Source organism: Scyliorhinus canicula, chromosome 18 (assembly GCF_902713615.1).
Source record: "Scyliorhinus canicula chromosome 18, sScyCan1.1, whole genome shotgun sequence".
Lineage (NCBI taxonomy): Eukaryota > Metazoa > Chordata > Chondrichthyes > Carcharhiniformes > Scyliorhinidae > Scyliorhinus > Scyliorhinus canicula.
The window spans coordinates 99362143-99387309 of NC_052163.1; the positions used below are offsets into that span (position 1 = coordinate 99362143).

The following is a 25167-nucleotide window of genomic DNA, read 5'->3' on the forward strand; positions in this document are numbered from 1 at the left end:
CTGAAAGAGAAGAACCATTCTAAATGCATTTAAGAATGATTTAAACATATCCCCTTTCAGTGTAAAATAATTTTATCAGCTGCTCACTTGGCACCAAACGTAGAATATTTCTGTCCAGCTTTGCCTATATTGCATTATTGGCCTGAGAATGCAAAATATATCTGGGCTCAGTATCAATGGGAGTGTAAGTCTGGGTCTGTGCAAAATACTAGGCTCCATATCTCATCACTTGGGCTCAACGTCCTGTTCTGCATGTATCAAGGTCAGTTTAACGTTGGCTTCATAATGTAATGAAACTCCCCCGTTGGCCTGACATAGACACAGATTCAGAGCTCTCAACTCGCTGTCTGTGATTCGCAGCCCACAGTATAACTCTGCCTTTGGCATTCTTAACCAATGGTGCTGTACTGACAGAGCTGGACAAGAACATTCTTCAGATGCCAAATGAGATAAGTTATCTTACACTGAAAGGGAATGGGCTTCTTGGGCCATTTTCCGAGAAAGTCCGGGGTGATTCTCCATCTTCAAAGGGGCTACTGATCGCGGGCCTGGTCACAGTGGAGCCCCCCCCCCCCCCCTCCGGAGTTGGATCCCCTGCCCTCCCCCCCCCCCCCTCCCCCCACCCCCCCCACCAGACGTCCCCCGCAGCCAGAATGCCGAGGTTCCGCTGGGTGGGATCACATATGAACCACTCCGCCGGCACACGGCCTGCCGAGTGCGGAGAATCGGCGTGGGGGCCGCTTTCAAAGGCCCCCAACCGGCGCTGCGTCGATCGCGCGCGACTGGCGGCGATTCTCCGGTCGCCGGAGATCACGTGCCAGCGTGGGAGCCTATTTTGGGTAATTCTCCGCCCCCCCGCTGAGCGTGATTTTGGCGAGGATGGTCGGAGAATATGTTTCAATCACACTTAAAGGCATTCGGAATGACTTTACTCTCTCTGCCACTGAAATCGCTTGCAGGTTGTGATCTCGTGACCAAAATACTTGCAACCAAATTGTTCTTCGGAGCCTCATTTGACAACCAACTTCAGGCCATTTGGAATTTCAATTGGGATAATTTAACATCAGGGGATCATAAACTGAAGATAAAGCTTGAGTAGTTCAGTGATGGTATCTCAGCCCTGTCTCTCACTCACACCCTGCCATTATTTATAATAAACCTGATCTCAAATTAAATCAACATTCCTTACAATCAGAACAGTTAAAAAAAAAGCACAGAAATTACCCTGGACTGTGAGGCTATTGTGGAATCTGTAGCACCAAATAATGCTCTCAGCCGATTCACTGGAGGGTGTAATGAGGAGAATCTTTTTAGTCAGCAGCAAATTATAGGGCAGTATATGTTAACAGGGCAACAATTTGCTGCAAAGTGAACTTTACCTCATTTGTTTTTGTTACCACAGCTTCAGTGCAGCTTTTGAAAAGAAACATTAAATCAAGTTATCCTAGCTGCTAACAAGAGAACATTGTTTTGGATTTTGGTTAGGGGTCTCTCCGGGAAGCTTGGCAACTTAATCAGGGATATTCAAATGAGCAAGTTATGGGAGAGCTGAGCACAGGATGCAATATGTTCAAGGAGTTTGGAAAGGAAAGTTTGGAGTTGGGGCAGTAGTTTACAAGGACTGTGGGGCACACAGAAGGATCACTGCCAGTACAGTACATGGGCACGACATTGCCAATAAGGTAGGAAGGGGGCCATCTCCCAGGGCCTGTGCTCTTGATTCATTATTCTGCTAAAATCAACACGTTTCCTACTCTTCCATCCTAATTCATTGTTTTGCTAGATCTCAACGCTATCAAACTCCTACTTTCATCTTGCCTTTCCGAGAAGAAAAAATGCATTTATATAAAATCCTTACTGTAATAAAGTATCCCGAAGCACTTTATTGGAGCATCACCAAATAAAATTGAACGAAGTTTGTTCAAACTCACAGTTTTTAAGGAGGTCCCCCAAGGAAAGAGAGGTGGTGGAGAGACAAGAGAGGATTTGGGGGAACTTCAGTGTGTATGGCTTAGGCAGCTGAAGGAGTGGCTTTCAATGGTGGAATGAGGAAAATTGGGATGTGTGAGTGGACAGAAGTTGGTGGAGTGCAGAGACCTCAGAGAGTTGTGAGACTGGAGGAGGCTAGTCCATTGGGGGGAAACGTGCCTGTCGGTTCCAGCAATCAATAATCAATCTGAGGTGCACCTAATGGAGGACAAGGGACCTGCTGTGGCCTCCTGTTCCTCTATTTTGTTCCTAAAAATGTACATTTTATTTTTAGGTTTTCCAATTTAGGGGCAATTTAGCGTGGCCAATCTACCTACTCTGCGCATCTTTGGATTGTGGGGGAGAGACCCATGCAGATACGGGGAGAATGTGCAAACTCCACGCAGACAGTGACCCGAGGCTGGAATTGAACCCGAGTCCTCGGCGCCGTGAGACAGCAGTGATAACCACTGCGCCACCGTGCCGCCTCCCAAAAAATCTGTAAAAATAAATCACATAACAGTAGACATTTGACATACATAAAGTGCCAGTTTCCTTCCTTCACCACATTTGCCATTACAGGTTATATTTACAGTTATGGGGCGGCACGGTGGCGCAGTGGTTAGCACTGCTGCCTCTCGACGCCGAGGGCCCACGTTCGATCCTGGCCCCGGGTCACTGTCCGTGTGGAGTTTGCACCTCCTCCCCATGTCTGCATGGGTCTCACTCCTACAACCCAGAAATGTGCAGGGAAGATGATTTGGCCACAGTAAATTGGCCCTTAATTGGAAATTTTAAAAAAAATATTTACAGTGTATATTTATTTAACGTGAAACGTTCTCTGGTGCATGCATAATAATAATCTTTATTAGTGTCACAAGTAGGCTTATATTAACACTGTAATGAAGTTACTGTGAAAAGCCCCTCGTCACCACACTCCAGCACCTGTTCAGGTACACAGAGGGAGCATTCAGAATGTCCAATTCACCTAATAAACATGTCCTTTGGGACTTGCGGGAAGAAACTGGAGCACCCGAAGGAAACCCATGCAGACACGGGGAGAACGTGCAGACTCCGCATGGACAGTGACCCAAACTGCGAATTGAACCCATCCCAACCCCTCAGTAATTAATACCAGAGGGACAGTGGACTTTCCCCATTGAGCTTTTGCCATGGCTACCCCCAGCTTTAGTGCATTCCTCAGTTTGGAATCCTGAACCTTGGAATGTACCAGTCTGCAGCTCTCCCCATTCCACTGTCAATACTTAAAGGTTGACGGTCCACTGAGGCCTTCAATGGGGCATCTCCTCTAATCATCAGGGTATGTTTATCTCTTTAACACTGCTGTTACAGTGCCATGCATACATAATGAGTCTTGACCTTGGCAAATAGATCAAGGTGGGCCAGATACACCCTGGCTGCACTCCACCATGAAGAGGAGAATTTCCCACCCTGAAGGATCTTTGCTTTTATCCCACTTTCTCATCTTGTATTTAATGGCATATCAGTTTAATTACAACAGACATTCAGGGAAATGATGTAATAGTCAAGGAGGAGTCCAGAAAGAAGAATCAAAAATGATTTATTGTCAACTCTTGTTTTAGGAAAAGTATATACAAGCAACAGTCCAAGTCCCAGTTGGGACTATTCTGGAACCCCGGCTCCTACCTGGGCCGGGTTTTAAGCTGTGGAATTAACAAGGCCGCAGCTGGGCCTCTACCCCTCAGCGGGGGAACTCATACTCCAAGAGGTTGCGGTGTTAATTGGGTAGCCTCCATTGGTCTTGTGGAGGTTATAACGTCCCTCCCCCCGCGAAAGTCCATAAGTCCCTTTGAAGTAGGGAGGGTCGGAGGTTATCTTCTCTTTGCCTGTGGCTTCCCTTCCTGTGGCTGCAGGGCTGGTTTGCGGGGGTGTATCGTGTCGGGCAATGACACTTCCCCGATGACCGTCTGGGGCATACCACTGGCGACTGATTCCCGGCAAGGTTGCCATCGGAAACCTCGGATACCTGGGTCTCCACCTCAAAATCCAAGTCCTCAACCTCTCGCATCTTGTTGTCTGGGCCCCTGAAGGGCGACAGCCCCCAGTTCCCCATATGCCAGGCTGACATGGCTGGGAGACGGTTCTTCAGATGGGGCATGTCCGAACACTGGCCCCCCCGCTCCTGAGGTAATCAAAATGCTTCCGCACTGTCCGTCCGGGAGACTTTATTTGATGCGAGACTGGTCCGGTCTGTTGTACAACAGTCCCTGGAATCCAATGGGCTTCGCCCCTGATGTTTCGAACGTACACCCCCGGTCAGAAACCCCTGCTCAGTGTCCGCTTGCCTTGCCTTGACCATGGCTCTGCCGCACCTGACTGCGTTGAATTCTCCCACCGATATCGGGGAACGTGAGACTGAGGCGGGTCCTGAGCCTCCAGCCCATCAATAGTTCAGTTGGTTGGGCAGCACGGTGGCCTAGTGGTTAGCACAACCGCCTCACGGCGCTGAGGTCCCAGGTTCGATCCCGGCTCTGGGTCACTGTCTGTGTGGAGTTTGCACATTCTCCCTGTGTCTGCGTGGGTTTCGCCCCCACAACCCAAAAATGTGCAGAGTAGGTGGATTGGCCATGCTAAATTGCCCCTTAATTGGAAAAAATAATTGGGTAATCTAAATTTATAAAAAAAAAAATAGTTCAGTTGGTGCTACGCTGGTCGTGGCGTGTGGCATGGTCCTGTAACTGAATAAAAACCGTGCTAATCTCATTTCCACGGATCCCGGGTCCATATTTACCCCCCCATAAAAAGTGGTCCCGTAGCATTTCAAGAATGGCACAGTCGCACTATTCTGGAAGTTTGCGCAATCGTACCAGAAATTTGGTAATGGACTCCCCTGAGATTCTCTCGGCCATGTTAAACTGGTACCTTTGCAATGATTGATGGCTTGGGTCACAAGCGCCAATAGTTCTTTGAACGTCTTGGAGTCTGGGGCAGTGGGATATATTAGACTCTTTATGATGCTGAAGTAGGGGGGCCCTCACAGGCAGTCAGAAGAATTATCGTCTGGCAATCATCCCCAAGGATTGCATTGGCCTTTATAAAAATAAAGCGTTCTGAGACCAGTCCTTTACCCATTGAATGCATCGAGTCTTCCAAAATGGTGCAAACCATACTCCTTTGCAAAGAGAGGTGGCTGTACTCCAAATGGCTAGTAGTGCCGACTGCAGTTCCACTTTACCCTCGTCGCCAATATAGTAGTCAAGGAGGAATCCGGAAAGGAGAGTCAAAAATGATTTCTTTTCAACCCTTGGGTTAGAAAAGTATATAGAAGCAACAATCCAAGCCCCAGTCGGCACTATTCAGGAACCCCGCTCCTACTTGGGTCAGGGTTTATGGAATTACCGAGCACGCTGTTTAGCCTCCATCCCCTCAGCGGGGAACTCATACTGCACGAGGCTCACAGACACCATGAGTACAGTTGAATGTTCTGAATTGAATGACACTGAATAGAAGCTCATTATTCTTCTGATGTACATCATTCCTGAGGATGGAGAATATGCACTGTCAGTCCTTGAAAAGATATTTAGTTCCTCAACATTGGAAAATTCAGGCCGTGTGTGGGGTCCGTTGTTCCTGATCTTCAACAGGATATACTTCATGTGCAGTCTGTGTACCCTCTGCAGAAACTGCTCTGCTCAGTGGGTGTCAGCACCCAGGGAACTGTACTCCTAGCGAATGTCAAATCCCAGGAGCTGTGTCCCAATGAGAGTCAGCTCCTTCACCAGGTCAAGAGAGAAAAATACAACAAAAAGTTAAACCTTTGCAATAAGCGGCAAAAAAGATTGTGGAACTTGACAGTCGCTTTTGAAAGTTTAGCTGCCCCTTTCCGACATGTCCTTGAACCCCTCTAATTATATCGAATTGTGATTTAAACTTAATAATATCGACCTTAATGATCATCACCGTATTTCACAACCTACTTAACTTTAGGGTGTAAGAATTCTCCCTGAGACTTCCGGTGGCGGTATCTAGTGGGAAGACCTGACTGAAGGTATAAGATGCCCTCATAAGGGAAATGCCCAGAAGGACCAGGGCAACGAAAGTTGAACAAAGAATAGTCGACAGAATCGGAGGTTTCTTGAGGCTCTTCGATGGAGAAAAGGGCAGAGGCTGCTCCGACCCCGTCCATTCCACTGACAGCTAAGCCGATTACCGGCACCGGTGCCAACTTAATTGGTGTCTATTTTTCTGGTCTGCTGTGATTCCCGCCCTGTGACCTGGGTCCCCTTTGGCAGCCATTTTCTGGGGTGACCGGGCTTGTATGTGCTGCTGCCCGGGTGTCCCAGGTGGCGTGGTGCCAATGTGATGCTCCAGGGAGGGGGGTGTCCAAGGTGCAGCGGTGTTCCGACACCTCCTCCGCGGGAGTCACCGGGAGGGGCCTCGTCACCTCCTCCCTCGGTGTGCCCGATGGCCCCCGAGCTATTCCACGAGCGGGGCTAACCCCGGAGGCTCTCCTGACACTTGGCGTTGCCAGTCCTGGAGGCCCGCTGTCACATCGGCCGGAGTCTGCGTACTGGTGGCCATGGACAGCGCCGGCCCTAGGGTTGCTGGCGCCCCGGGCAAGCTGAACTTCGGCGCCCTTGGGGGGGGGGGGGGCCTGGGGGGGGGGGGGGGCCTGGGGGGGGGGGCCGAGGGGGGGGGGCGAGGGGGGGGGCCGAGGGGGGGGGCCGAGGGGGGGTGCGGGGGGGGGGGCGGACCCGAGGTGGGGGGCGGGGGGGGGCGGACCCGAGAGGGGGGGGCGGACCGAGGGGAGGGCGGCCACCGCGAGGGAGGGCGGCCACCGCGCATGCGCTGGTTGGCACCGGCCCAACTGCGCATGCGCGGGACCCGAGTCTCTGGCGCCCCCTAGCACATGGCGCCCCGGGCGACTGCCCGAGTTGCCGGTGCCTTGAGCCGGCCCTGGCCATGGAGCACAGGCAGTGGACCACCTCCATCTGGGACTGTGCCACATCAGCCAGCAAATGCGCCATCTCCCTCTGGGACTGGGCCACCTCCCTCTGTTTCTTTGCCACATCGGCCAGAGCCTGGGCAATGCCGCCAACACTCTCAGCCACGACCCCCTGTGACTGTGCCACACTCAGGTGCACCGCGGCAATGTCCAGGTGGTCCATGGCACATGGCTGCCTGTGAGAGGGCAGCCCTCTCCTGGGCCTTAGTCATTGCCTGTACAGAGTGCCCCAGACTTTGTTTATGCTGATCAATGGCTGAAACCCTTGCCACCAAGGTCTCCACTTCAGACTCCACGCATGTGGTGTTGGCCTGAGTGGCACGCATGGCAGGCACCCCCTCCTGCTCCTGCATGCGCTTGGACTCCTCAACCTGCTCCTGAAGGTGCTGGATACTCACCGGCAACCCCTCATGCAGTCCCTGGCTCTGCGACTTCATCTCCACAATCGATGGGACTGTCCGTTCCAGAACCCCGAAAACCATCTGGATGGCAGTTTGTCCCTGGCTTCAACCCGCCCTCCGACCGTCTGCCCCCTCGGGTGTTCCTACCTCCACCTGATGTACCGGATCAGCTGTGTGGTGAGCACCAGATAGTGCCCCAGGAGCCTTTTCACTAACATGCCCAACCAAGGTGAGTGTCTCTGGGATGGTGGAGATTGTTGGAGACAGCTGTGACAGGAAATCTGTGTCGTCCACGAACTTGAGCTCCAAGGTGTCCTGGGAACCAGGTTGGCCCCCATCCGTGCCATCTGGTGTCGTCCTCGTCACTGATCGGCACCTGGGGTTTTGGCTGTGGCTGTGGCTGGGGCCAGTAGCGGAGGTCACCAGAAGGACCCGCCCCATCACCAGCACCTACTGCAAGACACAAGACATCACGCATGATTAGACCTCGGTCCGGGGGGGTAGTGCGGGTGGTGGAGGTGTGTTGGGGAGGGGGGCAGTAGGGGTGGTGATAGTGGTAGAGCGGGTGTGTGGGGGTGTTGTGGGTGTGCGGGCGGGTGTGTGGTTGATGTGGGCGTGGGGGTGGTGGTGGGGGTGAGGGTGGGTGTGTCGTGGTGGTGGGTGTGAGGGTGGGTGTGTGGTGGGGGTGGTGGTCGGTGTGGGGGTGGTGGTGGGTGTGAGGGTGGGTATGTGGTGGGGTGGTGGTGGGCGTGAGGGTTGTGTGGGGGTGGTGGTTGGTGTGGGGGTGTGAGAATACTGTGAGGGTGGTGTTGGGGGAGCTGTGTCACGGGGAACCGCAACTCAGCGGGGTCTCACTTCCTTGCCTGATGCCGACCTCCACCCCGGCAACTGCCCGTTCTTCGGGCCCGTCGACCATGTCCGGCATTCTCTGCTCTGTTGCCGTGAGGGGCCGCAGGTTCGCCGGTCCCCTTCCAGTTGTCTCCCGCCGGTTATGGGCGGCTTCCTCCTGGGTCGGAGTTGGGCCGGGTGGAATACAAAACGCACAGTGTTAGACAGTCCGACGCATGCAGCCCAGAGGGTGGTTGGCTGGTGGCTTCAGTGGCCAGGCCATCCAGCCATGGCGGCCGGTATGGGTGCCGACGTGTTGTAGAGTGGGGGTTCGGGTGCCCTCCTTGTTGGGGGTGGGGGTGTGGTTATAGGTGTGTGGGATGGGAGGTTGATGCAAGGGGCGCATTGCAGCCTACTCACCCTGGCAAACCTGAGGAGGTTTTGCAGTTTCGTCCTGCACTGCATGGTCCGGATGGTGTAGCTCATGGCGCTGACCACCTCTGTCACCTGCATCCATAGAATCATAGAATTTACAGTGCAGAAGGAGGCTATTCGGCCCATCGAGTCCACACCGGCCCTTACAAAGAGCACGCTACTCAAGCCCACGTATCTACCCTATCACCCGAACCCAGTAACTACCACTTAACCTTTTTGGACACTAAGGGCAATTTAGCAGACCCGGCAGACCAAACCCTGCGAACAGCGGCGGCTGGCAGCCTCCTTCCCAGACCAGAGTACAGGGTGGGCCACCTCTCCTCCATGGTGTTCAGCAGGGTCTATGTGTCGCTCTCATCGCTGCCACTTGTTGGCTGGGATGGTGTCTCTGGGGAGTGAAGCGTGTATATGCGGCTGCATCTTGTCAACCTGTTGAGTGTCAATTGGAAACGGGCGAATCCAGCATCGTTTCCCATTGGAATCAATTGTGTTCCACGTGGCGTTGTTGAATCAGTCCAAGTGCAGCGCCAGTTCGGCTATTGTAGAAGTCCACTAATCCTGCCTCCGTGTCAAATTCTCAGGATCGGAGAATCCGGCTGATGATTTTTGCAGAAGACTGTTCCTTCTTTTCCCCGGTACCACCACCTTCCCTGTTGAAGACGGTTTTATCTTTGGCTGGGTCTGGTGAGGGGAGTTTTTCAGGTATTTATGGTCAGATTATATCAGCAGAGTCAGCTCAGTTGGACGAGGTGAAGATAAAATGGGAGGGTGAGTTGGGTCTTATTCTGGATGAGGAGGTGTGGAAGGAGGCTCTTCATAGGGTCCACTCTACATCCTCCTGTGCTCAGCTTTATTTGATCCAGTTCAAGGTGCTACACAGGGCTCATCTGACCAAGGTAAGGATGCGTGTTCTCGGGGGCCGGCGAATCATACTCGTATGTTCTGGTCGTGTCCAAAGTTGTTAAGCTTTCTTTAACACCATGTCAGATATTCTTTTTTTTTTTAAATTTAGATTAGCCAATTAGTTTTTCCAATTAAGGGGCAATTTAGCATGGCCAATCCACCTACTCTGCACATTTATGGGTTGTGGGGGTGAAACCCACGCAGACACGGGGAGAATGTGCAAACTCCACACGGACAGTGACCCAGAGCCGGCATCGAACCTGGGACCTCAGCGCCGTGAGGCGGTTGTGCTAACCACTAGGCCGCCGTGCTGCCTTGTCAGATATTCTTAATGTCGAGGGCAGCACGGTGGCCTAGTGGTTAGCACAACCGCCTCACGGCGCTGAGGTCCCAGGTTCGATCCCGGCTCTGGGTCACTGTCTGTGTGGAGTTTGCACATTCTCCCCGTGTCTGCGTGGGTTTCGCCCCCACAACCCAAAAATGTGCAGAGTAGGTGGATTGGCCAGGCTAAATTGCCCCTTAATTGGAAAAAATAATTGGCTAATCTAAATTAAAAAAAAAAAAAGATATTCTTAATGTCGAACTGGAACCTTATCCACTGGTGGCCATTTTCAGGGCCTTGGACTCGCCGGTGCTGCAGGCAGGGGTGACGGCGGATGTCCTCACCTTTGACTCGTTGATAGCCCGGAGGCGAGTTCTGATCGGGTGGAGGTCTCCCACTCCGCCCAGTGCCTCGGCCTGGCTGGGTGACTTCATGGAATTAGATGTGTTCCTGATGGTTCCGTAAGGCAGCAGTGCTAACCACTGCGCCACTGTGCCGCCCTGTTAATCCCCTGTCCAATCTTGCCTTACAAAGATGGTTTATTTTACAGAGTAACTATTGGCACTATCATGGAACTGAACTGCAAAGATTTGGACAAACTGCCAATCACAGAGCCGAAGACAGAATTCAGGAACACACTTCGCTTTAAGCTGTTCTTTGCCGTATTGTTCTTGTGTCTCATCATAGCTGCCATTATCCTGGGCGTTTATTTTGGTGAGTATAACAAAATGATTGTGAATTCAGTTCATTGTTTTCTCATCCCTCCCTCTCCATTTAGTTTTATGTTCCTGATCCATCCAATGTTTCTTCTTTAGTTTTCTGCCTTCTTCTGAAGAAGGCTTTATAAAAGCTCAGGAGGGCCAGGAAGGTAAATTAAAGAGTATTTAATAAACCAACACAAAGTAAAGGTTGCAACGTGGCTTACAGTCCAAAGGTGCCAAATGGGACTACCGATCACGCCGATCCCAGTCCGGGCTGACTTTTATAAGGTGGATTTACAATCCCCAGCTGGGCAGGTCTCTGCCCACTAGTGGGGAGCTTGTGTTCCACAGGTCCCAAGGGGAGATAAATTGAGGTGTCCCTGTGGGGTCTTGTGAGAGGTAGTGTAGGCAATCAGGTAGTTAATTCACCCAAGGGCCTGTTCGTCTTTGTGTCCAGCTGGGGAATATCAGAGGGTCATCCATCATTAGGAACATCAGGACCTACCGTGTCCTCACCCAACATCTGCAATGAATGCATGGTCCAGCAGGAGACAATGGATAACAAAGGAGGAACCCCTCTTGGCCTCCCCTGAACCCGGTACACTGAGGTCTGTTTTAGTGCTGTTGTTCTGACTGAAATCAGCACAAACTGGGAATTGAATGTAGAACCTTGTACTGCAAACTACCAAAGTGGGCAGCATAATTAGTCATTGTGCCGTCTAGGAAGGCCATTCATGGTCAGTTTTGTTCTGCTTCCAATGCAAACTCTCACTGTGTTCATCTTCTGTTCCTAAAAACAGGGATGCGTGGAGCTCAAAAAGAATTGTCTCAACAACACCTGGCCATGAAAGCTGGTACGTATAATTTATTTTACGTTGTATTGCATCAATTGTTTTGCAATTATTCTTCCAGGTTACTCCTGTAATAACCCACACGAGGCCCACGGGATACACCAATTGATCTCGTAGGGCTCATGGAATATGAGCTTCCCTGCTAGTAGCCGAAGGCCTACCCAGCTGGGGCTCATAATTATCGTGTATAAAGGCCGACCCAGACAGGGACCGGCATGTTGGTTGTCCCAAATGGGACCAATACTGTGTGTGTATTTACCGTCTTAGGGTCGATTCTTTAGGCCGTGAGTAAGCCAGCATTCAGCAGACCACTTGGCCTCCTGAGTCTTTAGAACTCCTACAAGCATTTGCTCAGCACCTTCACGCTGAAGAACTGCTTTTACACTGAATTGGCCAGTCTTTGTAGATGGGACTTTCGAATTTCAGATGCTGATATTGGCGAGTTAGCTGAATGTGCTGGTGGCACATCTGTTGAAATCCCATTTTAATACCATGTTATTGCGATCCCAGACCAAACCCCAACAGTGGCTAGGATACTGGACAGAAACCCCAATATTTTAGTTTATTTTGTAATACTGTGCAGAAAGAATACTTCGCTCCAGGAGTGATTGCATGAAGAAATAGGGATTTGGTATTTTTAAACACAAAACTTTATTATGAATACAATATTTTTTCAAAACTTTTTTTTCCAATTAAGGGGCAATTTAGCGTGGTCAATCCACCTACCCTGCACATTTTTGGGTTGTGAGGGTGAGGACATAGGGAGAATGTGGAAACTCCACATGGACAGTGACCTGGGGCCAGGGTCAAATGCGGTTTCTCGGTGCTGTGAGGCATCAGTGCTAACCACTACAACACCCATGAATACAATATAAAATTCTAATTTCACAACCAACAAGAATAGCTTACATTTACCCCTTAAACAATCCTACTCAATTTCCCATTAAACAACTAGAAAATAAACATAACCTCTTAAAAGTCAGCATGGCATAGAGTAATACTCGCTTTACAGAACAGACTTTTGGCTCCTGTTAGAACACTTTCAGATTGGCTGAATGTTTTCATGTCATGTGAGAGTGCCTTTAAGAAATGTGTGTTTAAGAAATGTACCTTTAAGAAATGGGTGTTTTTCAGTGATGTCAGAGTGTGGGTGGAGCTGGGTTGTCTGTCAGCTTTTTACTTTTGTTTTAGGCTGTTTGCTGCAGGGTGTGTTTTAGTTTCGTTTTCAGTGGTTGGAGCTGAAGCCAGACCAAGCGGGTGTACTGCTGTTCTCTCTGCCATCAAAAGACTATCTCTTGATCATTTGGTGAATTCAGAATTATAAATGTTTTCAGTGGTGAATTTAACCTGATGTGCTTCTGTTAAAGGTTTTGTTTTTAAGTCGTGTGGATGTTAAAAGGAAAGCTTAAAGGACTATTTAGTGTTGTAGTCTTTGGGGGTTGTATTTTCATTAATGGTTGCTAAGATGTTCACTGTATGTTTTAAAAAGGTTAACTTGAGTTCATAGAATAAACATTGTTTTGCTTTAAAAAATACTTTTTCATTTCTGCTGTACCACTCCTGTAGAGTGGGCCGTGTGCTCCCCATACCACAATCTATTAAAAGTTGTGGGTCAGGTGAATTCCATGATACACTTTGGGGTTCTCTAAACCCTGGCCCATAACATTCAAAAAGCTGGTTCACCTGGCGTGATCAGCTTCTTCCTGGTCCTCAGATAAGACTGATCTGCTTTTAAATATTATTAATCTTTTAATAATAATAATCTTTATTGTCACAAGTAGGCTTACATTAACACTGCAATGAAGTTACTGTGAAAAGCCCCTAGTCGCCACATTCCGGCACCTGTTCGGGTACAAGGAGGGAGAATTCAGAATGTCCAAATTACTAATTCAATCCTGTTGGGAGAGAAAACTGCCTTTGCTTGTGGTCAAAACAAGGGTTACCAGGTCACTCTTCAACTCTTCTCCAAAAGCTTTCTCAGAGAATGTCTCTCTCTAAAACCCTCAGCTCCACCCGGTACTGACATCATCTCCCCACACCGGAAAAACAAAATAACTTTCAAGGCTGAAAGTACATTAACTCCCCAGGGACTTTCCCCCAGTCAAACCACACTGCATTAGCCCAGACTGAAAAATACATTCCTCTGGTCAATTTTACTTTCTGGCTCCTGAAAGCTCCCAGGCTCTGCAGAACAGGATTTTTTTTTTTAAATGACGACTGCTGCTAAACACACGCTAACCCCAGGCGTTTAACCCTTAAATTACCCAATATTTAGAATCCATTATTCGTAAAATCTTCCGGTTGTCGCAATGACTACAGTTGTAAATTGCACGCTGTGAGTGTAGATTAGGGAGCACTCAGCTGGCACTCCATTAAACCTGCTGAGTTTCTTTCCAATTATAACAATGATATATTTTATTATGTCCAGTTTTCTCCACTTAAAACGTCCACATTTAAAATAATAACCACTTGCATTAAGTTGATTTAAAGGTTGCCGGTTACAGCATGTAAGGATTTCTGGTTGCCTCAGGCAGCAACAGCTGAGCTCCCTCACTGGGAGGCAGTTCACAGTCTTCAATCTTCAACACATGGGTAGATCTCCTCCATTGGGTATTCCCATGCCAGAGCCAGGTATTGCAGGGCGCTGCATGCCACGACAATAAGGGAAACACTCCCTGGAGGATATTGCAATGCTCCTCCTGATCATTCCAGCCACCACTGGGATTCTCCTTTCGCGGGACTAAGCCCCCCACGCTGGCAGGAAAACCGGCGCGACCCACTCTGCGTCAACAGCCCCCAAAAGTGTGGAATTCTCTGCACTTCCATGGGCTAGATGGACGCCGGCATGGAAGGGAGGAGTGCCCCCATGGCACAGGCCCGCCCGCAGATCGGTTGGTCCCGATTGCAGGCCAGGTCACCATGCCCCCCCCCCCCCTTCCGAGGACTGCATCAGCCGACATCCCTGCCAGGCCCCGCCGTGGGAGACCATGTCTAATACATGCCCAGTGGGACTGGCCAGAAACTGACGGCCGCTCGGCCCATCGGGGCCCAGAGAATTGCCGTGAGGGCCACTGCCAACGGGCCCCAACTGGCGTGGCGTGAACCCCACCCCCGCCCGAAACCCGGCGCCGGAGAATACGGCAGCTGGCGTCGGGGCAGGATTCTCGGCACCCCCCCCCCCCCAGGGATTCTCCGACCCGGCGGGGGTTCGGAGAATCCCGCTGCTGCTGAAACGCATCTTGAACAGCCCGATGGTCGTCTCCACCACAACACTTGGCGAGGCAGAACTCCTGATGTATCCCTCCTTGGCCTCAGTTCTTGGGCGACGGAATGAAGTCATCAGCTACCTCTTCAAGGGATAACCCTCGTCACCCAGGAACCATCCATCCAATCAACAAGCAGCCTTGGTATCTATGAGTGCTGCATGTTAGAAGCATTGTGTGAGCTCCCAGGGTAACGGGCACATACTTGGAGCATCTGTGTCCTGCGGTTACAGATGATTTGAACATTCATTGAGTGGAACCCCTTTCTATTAAAAAACCCTCCCAGTTCACCTGCTGGCACTTTGATGGCCACATGCATGCAATCTATTACACCCTGGATGCGGGCAAGCCAGTTGTCATTGCAAAGCCTTGTGCTCTCTCTCCGCCTGGCTGCCCTCGTCTGTCCGGTAGTGGTTGAACGGGCGGACCTTTATAAAGATAGTAACAGTCGGCAGCTGGTCGCAATTGTGTGCAGCTTATTAAGGCACACCGCACAGATTCCCCACTGAGTCCTGAAAGGAATTGGAAGCATAGGTGTTGAGGGCTAATAGGGTGTCCTTCCACACAGTTGGAGGTGATTTCTTGACGTATCATGCCACTGTGTCCCTGGAGAGGTGGAGCCTCCTGCGGTTCTGGACCTTGGACATTTGGAGGTAGTTGGAGTGTTGCCTGTACACTCTAGCCGCTGGGTAATGGCATCTTTGGTGAACCCTCCCATCTTGGCTTTCCTGCTGGCCCTACACCGACTGAACTGCTGCCTTTTCTCTTGAAGATCTCTCCCTGGGATGCTGCCCACGCTCATCTGGCCTACTCTCCCTCCTGCTCCTCTCTTCCTCTTCAGAGGAGGTCCCACCAGCAGCATACACGATTCCCATTAGTTCAGATGCAGCGGACAGGTGCCTTGTGTTACAAACCCAGCTGATGTTCAATACGAGGAGCATCCCAAATCCCAGAAGGGAAATTTGGAATGGCGGTTCTTAACTATTTATTCTTTGCGATTTTGAAAACATTTGAGAAAAGAGATGAAACCCTCTGAGGAAAGGGGTCAGTCTTGTTCAAATAACAAAATGTTTATTAAACTTTAAAACAAACAACAAGAAAGGCAACAGTAAATAACAACATTTACAATTAGCTGTAATAATGGTAGGGCGGCATTTGGTGCAGTGGTTAGCACTGGGACTACGGTGCTGAGGACCCAGGTTCGAATCCCTACCCTGGGTCACTGTCCGTGTGGAGTTTGCACAATCTCCCCATGTCTGTGTGGGTTTCACCCCCACAGTCCAAAGATGTGCAGGTTAGGTGGATTGGCCATGCTAAATTGCCCCTTAATTGGGAAAAAAATAATTGGGTACTCTAAATTTATTTAAAAATAATATAACAATGGTTATCCAGATAATATGCTTAAATTAACCCCAATCCAAATCTACCTACTTTCCTAAACTCCAAGAATACACCTTCCCCAAAACAGCTTGCATAGATTTTAACACAATGAGCCAAATTCAGCAAATAATTACCAGGCAGGACCTGTCGCTTTCTTTTAGAAGCATAGAACAGTACAGCGCAGAACAGGCCCTTCGGCCCTCGATGTTGTGCCGAGCCATGATCACCCTACTCAAACCCACATATCCACCCTATACCTGTAACCCAACAACCCCCCCTTAACCTTACTTTTTAGGACACTACGGGCAATTTAGAATGGCCAATCCACCTAACCCGCACATCTTTGGACTGTGGGAGGAAACCGGGGCACCCGGAGGAAACCCACGCACACACGTGGAGGACGTGCAGACTCCGCACAGACAGTGACCCAGCCGGGAATCGAACCTGGGACCCTGGAGCTGTGAAGCATTTATGCTAACCACCATGCTACCGTGCTACCCTTTTGGGAGCTTTTTTTGCTAGGCTTTTGGGAGCCTTTCTTCTAATAAGAAGAATAAGAACCTTTTATTGGCACAAGTATGAAGTTCTTGTGAAAACCCCTAGACGCCACATTCCAGCGCCTGTTCGGGTAAGCTGGTACAGGAATTGAACCCGCGCTGCTAGCCTGGTTCTGCATCACAAACTAGCTATCTAGCCCATTGAGCTAAACCCACCCTCTAAAATAGAACATCCGGGGTCTGACACAGACAGACTTACTCTGCTTTTCTACTGCACAACATCTTGATTCTGGGTGTGGCTATGATCTAGGTCCTAGACTGCTAATCTCCATGTTGCTTAACAAAGTATCTGCTACTAGGCTAATCTGCAACTTGCACGTCCTCAGTGCAGCTAAATCCCTATCAGATTCTTTCTGGTTTAGCTCACCAAGCTAAATCGCTGGCTTTTAAAGCAGACCAAGCAGGCCAGCAGCACGGTTCGATTCCCGTACCAGCCTCCCCGGACAGGCGCCGGAATGTGGCGACTAGGGGCTTTTCACAGTAACTTCATTGAAGCCTACTCGTGACAATAAGCAATTTTCATTTCATTATTCAATTCTTTACTTTTCATTTAGAGCCTGTTCCTGTGCTGTATTGTTATTTGTTGTTTAGGGTTTTGGCCAAGGGTGGTATCATGACCGGTACATGCTTGGAGGGCCGAAGGGCCAGTTCCTGTACTGTATTGTTCTTTGTTCTATTTCAATCCAGCTTCCTAACAGTTACAAATGAGGGATCACTGTGCTTCAATCCTCAGAAAAATCTTCCAGGGTTGATATGGTCCTAATGTACAGGCTTGAAAATCTAAACAAATGCTAAGGAACCCAAGGACAACTCTATACACACAGTAACAAACCTGCAATGACAGAAAGTGCTGGTGCACCAGGGTCCCTTTATCCTGCGCTTGTATGAGGAAATGATTAAAAGCATGATTAATGCCCACCAGTTTTGCCTATGTGATGAGCTGAAAATCGCACAGGCAGTGTAACATCACACCTTATTGCCTTGTTAATGGTCTTAATTGGCCCTTTAATCGTTGGTGGGCCCGCATCCGATTTGTGCACACGCCTGCTGACCTTGAAATAGCGCATGTGCGCAATGGCGTCAGAGAGCACGCACAATACACCTCTCATGCACATCTTTGGGTTGTGGGGGTGAGGCCCACACAGACAATGGGAGAATGTGCAAACTCAACATGGGCAGTGACCCGGGGCTGGGATCAAACCCGGATCCTCAGCGCCGTGAGGCAGCAGTGCTAACCACAATGCCACCGTGCCGCCCATGTGCCAACGTAATTTGACAAAATTTTACGTTCAGTGGGGTTGACCCCAATGAAGTTTGGGACTCCTCTACTTTGATTGCCCAGATGTGGAGATGCCGGCGTTGGACTGGGATGAGCACAGTAAGAAGTCTTACAACACCAGGTTAAAGTCCAACAGGTTTGTTTCAAACACGAGCTTTCGGAGCACGGCTCCTTCTTCAGGTGAATGGAAAGGCTTGTTCCAGAAATGTTTAACCTGGAGTTACCTCTCTCTCTGCATCTTTGATGATTTGATTGCCTGCAGGTGCTCGCATTCCGGGGCATCTCTGACTGTGTCTATATAAACATTTCTGGAACAAGCCTTTCCATTCACCTGAAGAAGGAGCCGTGCTCCGAAAGCTCGTGTTTGAAACAAACCTGTTGGACTTTAACCTGGTGTTGTAAGACTTCTTACTGTGCTCACCCCAGTCCAACGCCGGCATCTCCACATCATATATAGACACAGTCAGAGATGCCCCGGAATGCGAGCACCTGCAGGCAATCAAATCATCAAAGATGCAGAGAGAGAGGTAACTCCAGGTTAAAGAGGTGTGAATTGTCCCAAGCCAGTTCAGTCGGTAGGCCTCTGCAAGTCCAGGCTTGTTGGTGGGGGCCGAATGTAATGCGACATGAATCCCAGATCCCGGTTGAGTCCGCATTCATGCGTGCGGAACTTAGCTATAAGTTTTTGCTCAGCAATTTTGCGTTGTCGCGTCTCCTGAAGGCCTCCTTGTAGAATGCTGACCCGGAGATCAGAGGCTGAATGTCCTTGACTGCTGAAGTGTTCCCCAACTGGAAGGGAACAGTCCTGCCTGTTGATAGTCGCACGATGCCCGTTTATTCGTTGTCGCAGTGTCTGCATGGTCTCGCCAATGTACCACGCTTCGGGACATCCTTTCCTGCAGCGTATGAGGTAGACTACATTGGTCGAGTCGCACGAGTATGCGCCGCGTACCTGGTGGGTGGTGTTTCCACGTGTAATGGTGGTGTCCATGTCGATGATCTGGCATGTCTTGCAGAGATTACCCTGGCAGGGTTTTGTGGTGTTGTGGTTGCTGTTCTGAAGGCTGGGTAATTTGCTGCAAACAATGGTTTGTTTGAGGTTGCGCGGTTGTTTGAAGGCCAGTAGTGGGGGTGTGGGGATGACCTTGGCAAGATGTCCATCCTCGCTGATGATGTGTTGGAGGCTGCGAAGAAGATGGTGTTGTAAGACTTCTTACTTTTTTTTTTTTTTTTTTTTTTTTTTTTTTTTTTTAAATTTTTTTATTGGAATTTTTTGCAGAAAATATAACAAAAAGTATAGCAAAAAGCAGTAATATGCAACTAACAGCCCCATAACACCCACAATTCCCCCCATACCGTAACATCACATGTATCACATTCCCCCACCCCCCCCCCCAAACAAGAGAACTTAACCATAAATTAAAATTAGATGAAATCAAATTTAAATAAAATAAGCTAACATAATCAACGCCCCCCCCCCCCCCCACCCACCCACCCCCCCCCCCCCCGGGTTGCTGCTGCTACTGTCCCAGTACCCTATCGTTGAGCCAGAAAGTCGAGGAAAGGTTGCCACCGTTTAAAGAACCCTTGCACCGATCCTCTCAGGGCGAATTTAACCTTCTCAAGCTTAATAAAGCCCGCCATGTCATTGATCCAGGTCTCCACGCTTGGGGGCCTCGCGTCCTTCCACTGTAGCAAAATCCTTCGCCGGGCTACTAGGGACGCAAAGGCCAGCACACCGGCCTCTTTCGCCTCCTGCACTCCCGGCTCTACCCCAACCCCAAAGATCGCGAGTCCCCATCCTGGCTTGACCCTGGATCCCACCACCCTTGACACCGTCCTCGCCACCCCCTTCCAGAACTCCTCCAATGCCGGGCATGCCCAGAACATATGGGCATGGTTCGCTGGACTCCCCGAGCACCTGGCACACCTATCTTCACCCCCAAAGAACCTATTCATCCTCGTCCCAGTCATGTGGGCCCTATGCAGCACCTTGAATTGGATGAGGCTAAGCTGCGCACACGAGGAGGAAGAATTTACCCTCTCCAGGGCATCAGCCCATGTACCGTCTTCGATCTGTTCCCCCAGTTCCCCCTCCCACTTCGTTTTCAGCTCCTCTACTGACGCCTCTTCCTTCTCCTGCATAAGCTTGTAGATATCGGATATCTTCCCCTCCCCGACCCAGACCCCCGAGAGCACCCTGTCACTCACCCCCTTCGCGGGGAGCGCAGGGAATCCCTCCACCTGCCGTCTAGCAAATGCCTTTACCTGCAGATATCTAAACATGTTTCCCGGCGGGAGCCCAAATTTCTCTTCCAACTCCCCCAGGCTCGCAAACCTTCCGTCGATAAACAGGTCCTTCAGCTGTCTAATGCCCGCTCTATACCATCCCCGAAATCCCCCATCCATGTTCCCCGGGACGAACCTATGGTTCCCCCTTAACGGAGCCTCCATCGAGCCCCCCACTTCTCCCCTATGTCGCCTCCACTGCCCCCAAATCTTGAGGGTAGCCGCCACCACCGGACTCGTGGTATACCTCGTGGGTAAGACTTCTTACTTGATTGCCCAGGTAATTGTGACAGTATCAGAAACTTCAGCCCAAGCCAGAACGTTATCCAGGTGTTTCTGTATATGGGCACTGGTGAAACTGGCCGCTTCAGTATCTGTTGCGAATGGTACTGCACATCCTACAATCATGACAAACATCCCCACTTCTGACCTCATGATGGAGGAGGGTCATTAATTAGGTAGCTGAAGATGGTTGGGTCTATGACCTCTACAATTTTACAGTGATGCCCTAGAGCTGAGATGATTGGCCTCCAACAACCACAGCTATCTTCCTTTTTACGAGGTCCCCGACCCAGAGTTCATTCTGTGCCCCTGCCACCCTGAGTACTTCTTCCAAGTGATGTTCGTCATGGAGGAGTACTGATTCATCAGCTAAGGTGAGGAGGTAGGTGCTAATCAGCAGCAAGTTTCCATGTTTGGCCTGATGCCATGAGACTTAATTGGGTCAGCAGTCAATGTTGAGGATGCCCAAGGGCAATTACCTCCTGACTGTATACCACTCTGGCATCACCTGTGATGGTCTGCCCTTCCAGTGAGACAAGACATACCCAGGGATGGTGATGGTGGTGTCTGCCACATTGTCTATATGGTACAATTTGATGTGTATGACTATGTCAGCCTATTGTTTGACTAGTCTGCGGGATAGATTTGGTACATGCCCCCGGATGTTAGTAAGCAGGACCTTGCAGGGTTGATAGCGGGGCTGGGGGGGGGGGGGGGGGGGGGGTACCACTACGCCCATCATCTCCTCCATGTGACTGTTGCTTTTTATTTCCTATTCTGTTTTTCCTTCCAGTTTCTGCTGCCTCAAAAAGATCTTCGAAGGCCTGTTCCTATATGCATCTCAGCCCTGTAACGTTTAAGGGGACTAATGCTTTGTTCTTTGTAACACAGCAGGTTGCTCAGCTGGGAATTACGTCTGCAGCAATGGCCAATGCCTTACAAAATCCAACCCGGAGTGTGACAGCACAAATGACTGCTTGGACCAGTCGGATGAGACGGACTGCAGTAAGTTTTAATTGAAGGTCAGGTTTCCATGGAGACCATACGCGACAGGTGTTTATAGCCTAAAAATGTGAATGTAATAAAGGGCATTCTGTTGCTTGGAAATTAGAGGATTATTTATTAGTTCTCACCTGTACAATCCGCCAACAAGATGCAGTAGGGCAGGCTAGATCAGTCCTAGGCTTGAATGGAGGCTAAGACACTTTCCTTCAATCCTTTAACATGACATTTTGTCTGAGGAATTTTGTTTTGACTCCCGACTGCACATTGGCACTATCTTTCTTTTTCAAAAACGGCATGCTTTGGTTGCATGTTGTGTAGTATGTTAAGAATGAGTAGATACGCATTCCTTAGGGCCCTTTGTCCGACTGTTATCTAATTAAGTGAAGTGTAAGGCGGCCAGATTCAGGTTCTAGCATGAAAATCCCCTACTGCTGTTACCTTAACCACAATTCCATTTAGCCAGCAGCTCCCTCCACTCATTTTAAAAAATAAATTTAGAGTATCCAATTATTTTTTTCCAATTAAGGGGCAATTTAATGTGGCCAATCCACCTAACCTGCACATCTTTGGGTTGCAGGGGTGAAACTTACGCAAACACGGGGTGAATGTGCAAACTCCACACGGACAGGAACCCAGGGCCGGGATTCGAACCCGGGTCCTCAGCGCCACAGTCCTAGTGCTAACCACTGTGCCATACGCCGCCCTAGCTCCCTCCTCTCATGACCAGTATCAAATATGTCCTGGTCCTGTGCAGCATAACTTGGATGTGGAACAAAGTTCTCTCTCCACTATCCTGTCGAACATTCCCAGGACAGGTATATCACAGAGTTAGGTGGACATTGAAGACCATGGGCTGGATTCTCCGTTTTAGCGGCTAAGTGCCGGCTCAAACGGAGAATTTGCGGGCATTTTACGACCGATTCTGGGACCAGTGAGGGACTAGCAGCGGCGCCGGATGAAACTCCCGGCTCCTGTGCCGAAAACGGCTGGAGAATGGCCGGGTCCGTGGCCGCGCATGCGCACAGCGATGACCTGCAGTGGTCGCGCTGTACAACATAGCGCCGGCTGTGCGTGGACTCGACCCACCATCTGTGGCCCCGCAGGCTACCCCCTGGCCACCCCCCACCAGTCCCCCCAGTTCTCGTGAAGGCCCCCCCCCCCGGCCAGCGGCACGGATCCCATCCGGGCCTGGCGGCGCTGAACACAATCCGCAGCCGCCACGCCGGGTTCCTGATCACTGAGACCACACATGTCCTATGCGGTTGGGAACGGGCCATCGGGGGCAGAACATCGCGGGAGGGCTTGCCGATGACACGCCAACACCGTTGCCACAGCGCGTGACGCGATGACGCCATTTCGGAGGGGGCGGGGCATGGCTGGCCGGCATCAAACCGGGGACAGCCCCGATTTGGCCGTGAGAGTGGATTCTCCGACCGTCGTCAATTATTATATCGGCATCAAGCAACAGAGAATCCAGCCCCATGTATGCGTATATCTGTCATGATTCTGTCAGGAAAGATCTGGAAGGGGTGGACCAAAACAAATTGGCTCCTGATGCATTCCCTGCCCAAGAACATACCGGCAATGCTAGGAATCCATGTGATGTCCCTGGGACATCCTTACTCGCTGAGTCTGTCACTATCTGTATTTAAAAGAGCTCTCAGGATGTAGCCTTCTTCTAATTAAACTGTAGACAGTGGGGCAGCACGGTGACACAGTGGTTCGCACTGCTGCCTCACGGCGCCGAGGTCCCAGGTTCGATCCCGGCTCTGGGTCACTATCCGTGTGGAGTTTGCACATTCTCCCCATGTTTGCATGGGCTTCGCCCCCACAACCCAAAGATGTGCAGGGTAGGTTGATTGGCCATGCTAAATTACCCCTTAATTGGAAAAAATTAATGGGGTACTCTAAATTTATTTTTTTTAAACTGTGGACAGTTAGATGTTTGGTTTTGAACATCTTTTGTGTGCTTCTTTTCTAGGCTGTGGTACCCCCTTGATATCTAACAGAATTGTGGGAGGCACGGCAGCGACCATTGGGGAGTATCCATGGCAAGCCAGTCTAAGTATAACTGGCATTGGTCATGATTGTGGGGCTACAGTTGTGGCGAGCACATGGCTGATTTCAGCAGCTCATTGTTTTCTGAGGTAAGTCATTCTTTGGGCTAATCAGCTTTTGTTGATTTAAAACACCAATATATAGCTCAGACCATTTTAACTGACATTTCACACATTATTTTTGATGCATCAACCAATGGTTCAGCTGGTAAAGTTGGCAGGCAACAACCATGTTACAAGATAATTCTGAGATCCAGCCCTTCTGTGTACAATTCTGAGCCACAGAGTAGAGAGTCCCAGAGGTCCCTAATACTCTCAGCCAGCCTTAGGAGTAGAACATTACCCAAGGTTCTTGTTCCAGATCACAATTCACTGACTCTTGCTGGAGGTGTTGAGGTCAGGATTGAACTTGGCCCACTCGATTTGAATATTTACCTGACTCACATCATCTAGGCTCACAATAAAAATAGCCACATGATGAGGTACCAGAGTTTAGAAGGATGAGGGGGATCTTAATGAAACTTACAGGATACTGCGAGGCCTGGATAGAGTGGATGTGGAGACGATGTTTCCACTTGTTGGAAAAACTAGAACCAGAGGTCACCATCTCAAACGAAAGGGATGATCCTTTAAAACAGAGATGAGGAGGAATTTCTTCAGCCAGAGGGTGGTGAATCTGTGGAACTCTTTGCCGCAGAAGGCTGTGGAGGCCAAATCACTGAGTGTCTTTAAGACAGAGATAGATAGGTTCTTGATTAATAAGGGGATCAGGGGTTATGGGGACAAGGCAGGAGAATGGGGATGAGAAAATATCAGCCATGATTGAATGGCAGAGCAGACTCGATGGGCCGAGTGGCCTAATTCTACTCCTCTGTCTTATGGTCTTATGGCAGGTGTGTCTGCAGAACCCTTATCTCAGAGAACGGGAACAGATAGGCAACTGCACCCCAATGGAATTTGATGCCTGTGAAACATTACCCTGGTGGACACTACTACCCGGAATCTAAATCCGAACATTTATATGTTGACTGTTCTCGACCCCAACAGCGTCGCCAATACTGTTGCTAATATTAATGATGTTGGTGAACCACAAGCCTTCCCTTATATCGATCAAATGATCACACAACCAGTTAGTTAGTTCAAAAGATGGTTTATTTACGTACACAAGAGTTACCTCGACATGCAAACACAATATCTACTACGAGTTAAACTACACCTATCATCTACAATAACCTATACTTAACTTCAGGGCGACCGGCACTGTGCAAATGGATAAAGCCTTTATCTGGATTTCACTTGGATGGTTCGAAGAAAGCGGCTCTGTCTCTGCTGGGCTCATCCATCAGATAGCGATCGTTGGTCTTGAACTTGGCTGGCTGTTCCTGCTATGATTGGGTTGGCACAGGCCAGATCCAAAAGAGACAGAATACATGGCGGCGTCCTCTTTTATCCCTCTGGGATTTTGCGCTCTTTGGGGCGGTCCTTAACCTTGGACCCAATAGTTCGACAGGGCTGTGATCACTGTCTTCGATTGTGGCCAATAAAGGGGCGGGTGCCTTGGTAGCTGGATGGGTCCTTAGCGGTCATTGACCTTGGCAGTTGGGCTTTCTGAGTAAAGGGAGTGGCGCCGATCAGTCTGTGGCTGTACCGGTTGCTTGA

At 50.0% G+C, this 25167-nt stretch overlaps 1 protein-coding gene across 1 annotated transcript in view; it reads left to right on the forward strand.

The window, feature by feature from the left end:
• Nucleotides 1–1556: 1556 nt before the first annotated feature.
• tmprss9 (transmembrane serine protease 9) overlaps nt 1557–25167 on the forward strand; it is a 57388-nt gene continuing 33777 nt past the window's right edge. The window contains exons 1-5 of the mRNA XM_038778262.1: nt 1557–1682; nt 10395–10558; nt 11346–11399; nt 21338–21451; nt 23433–23598. Of these exons, the coding sequence (XP_038634190.1) occupies nt 1660–1682; nt 10395–10558; nt 11346–11399; nt 21338–21451; nt 23433–23598 (521 nt within the window). The 5' untranslated portion in view covers nt 1557–1659. The remainder of the gene's footprint in view (nt 1683–10394; nt 10559–11345; nt 11400–21337; nt 21452–23432; nt 23599–25167) is intronic.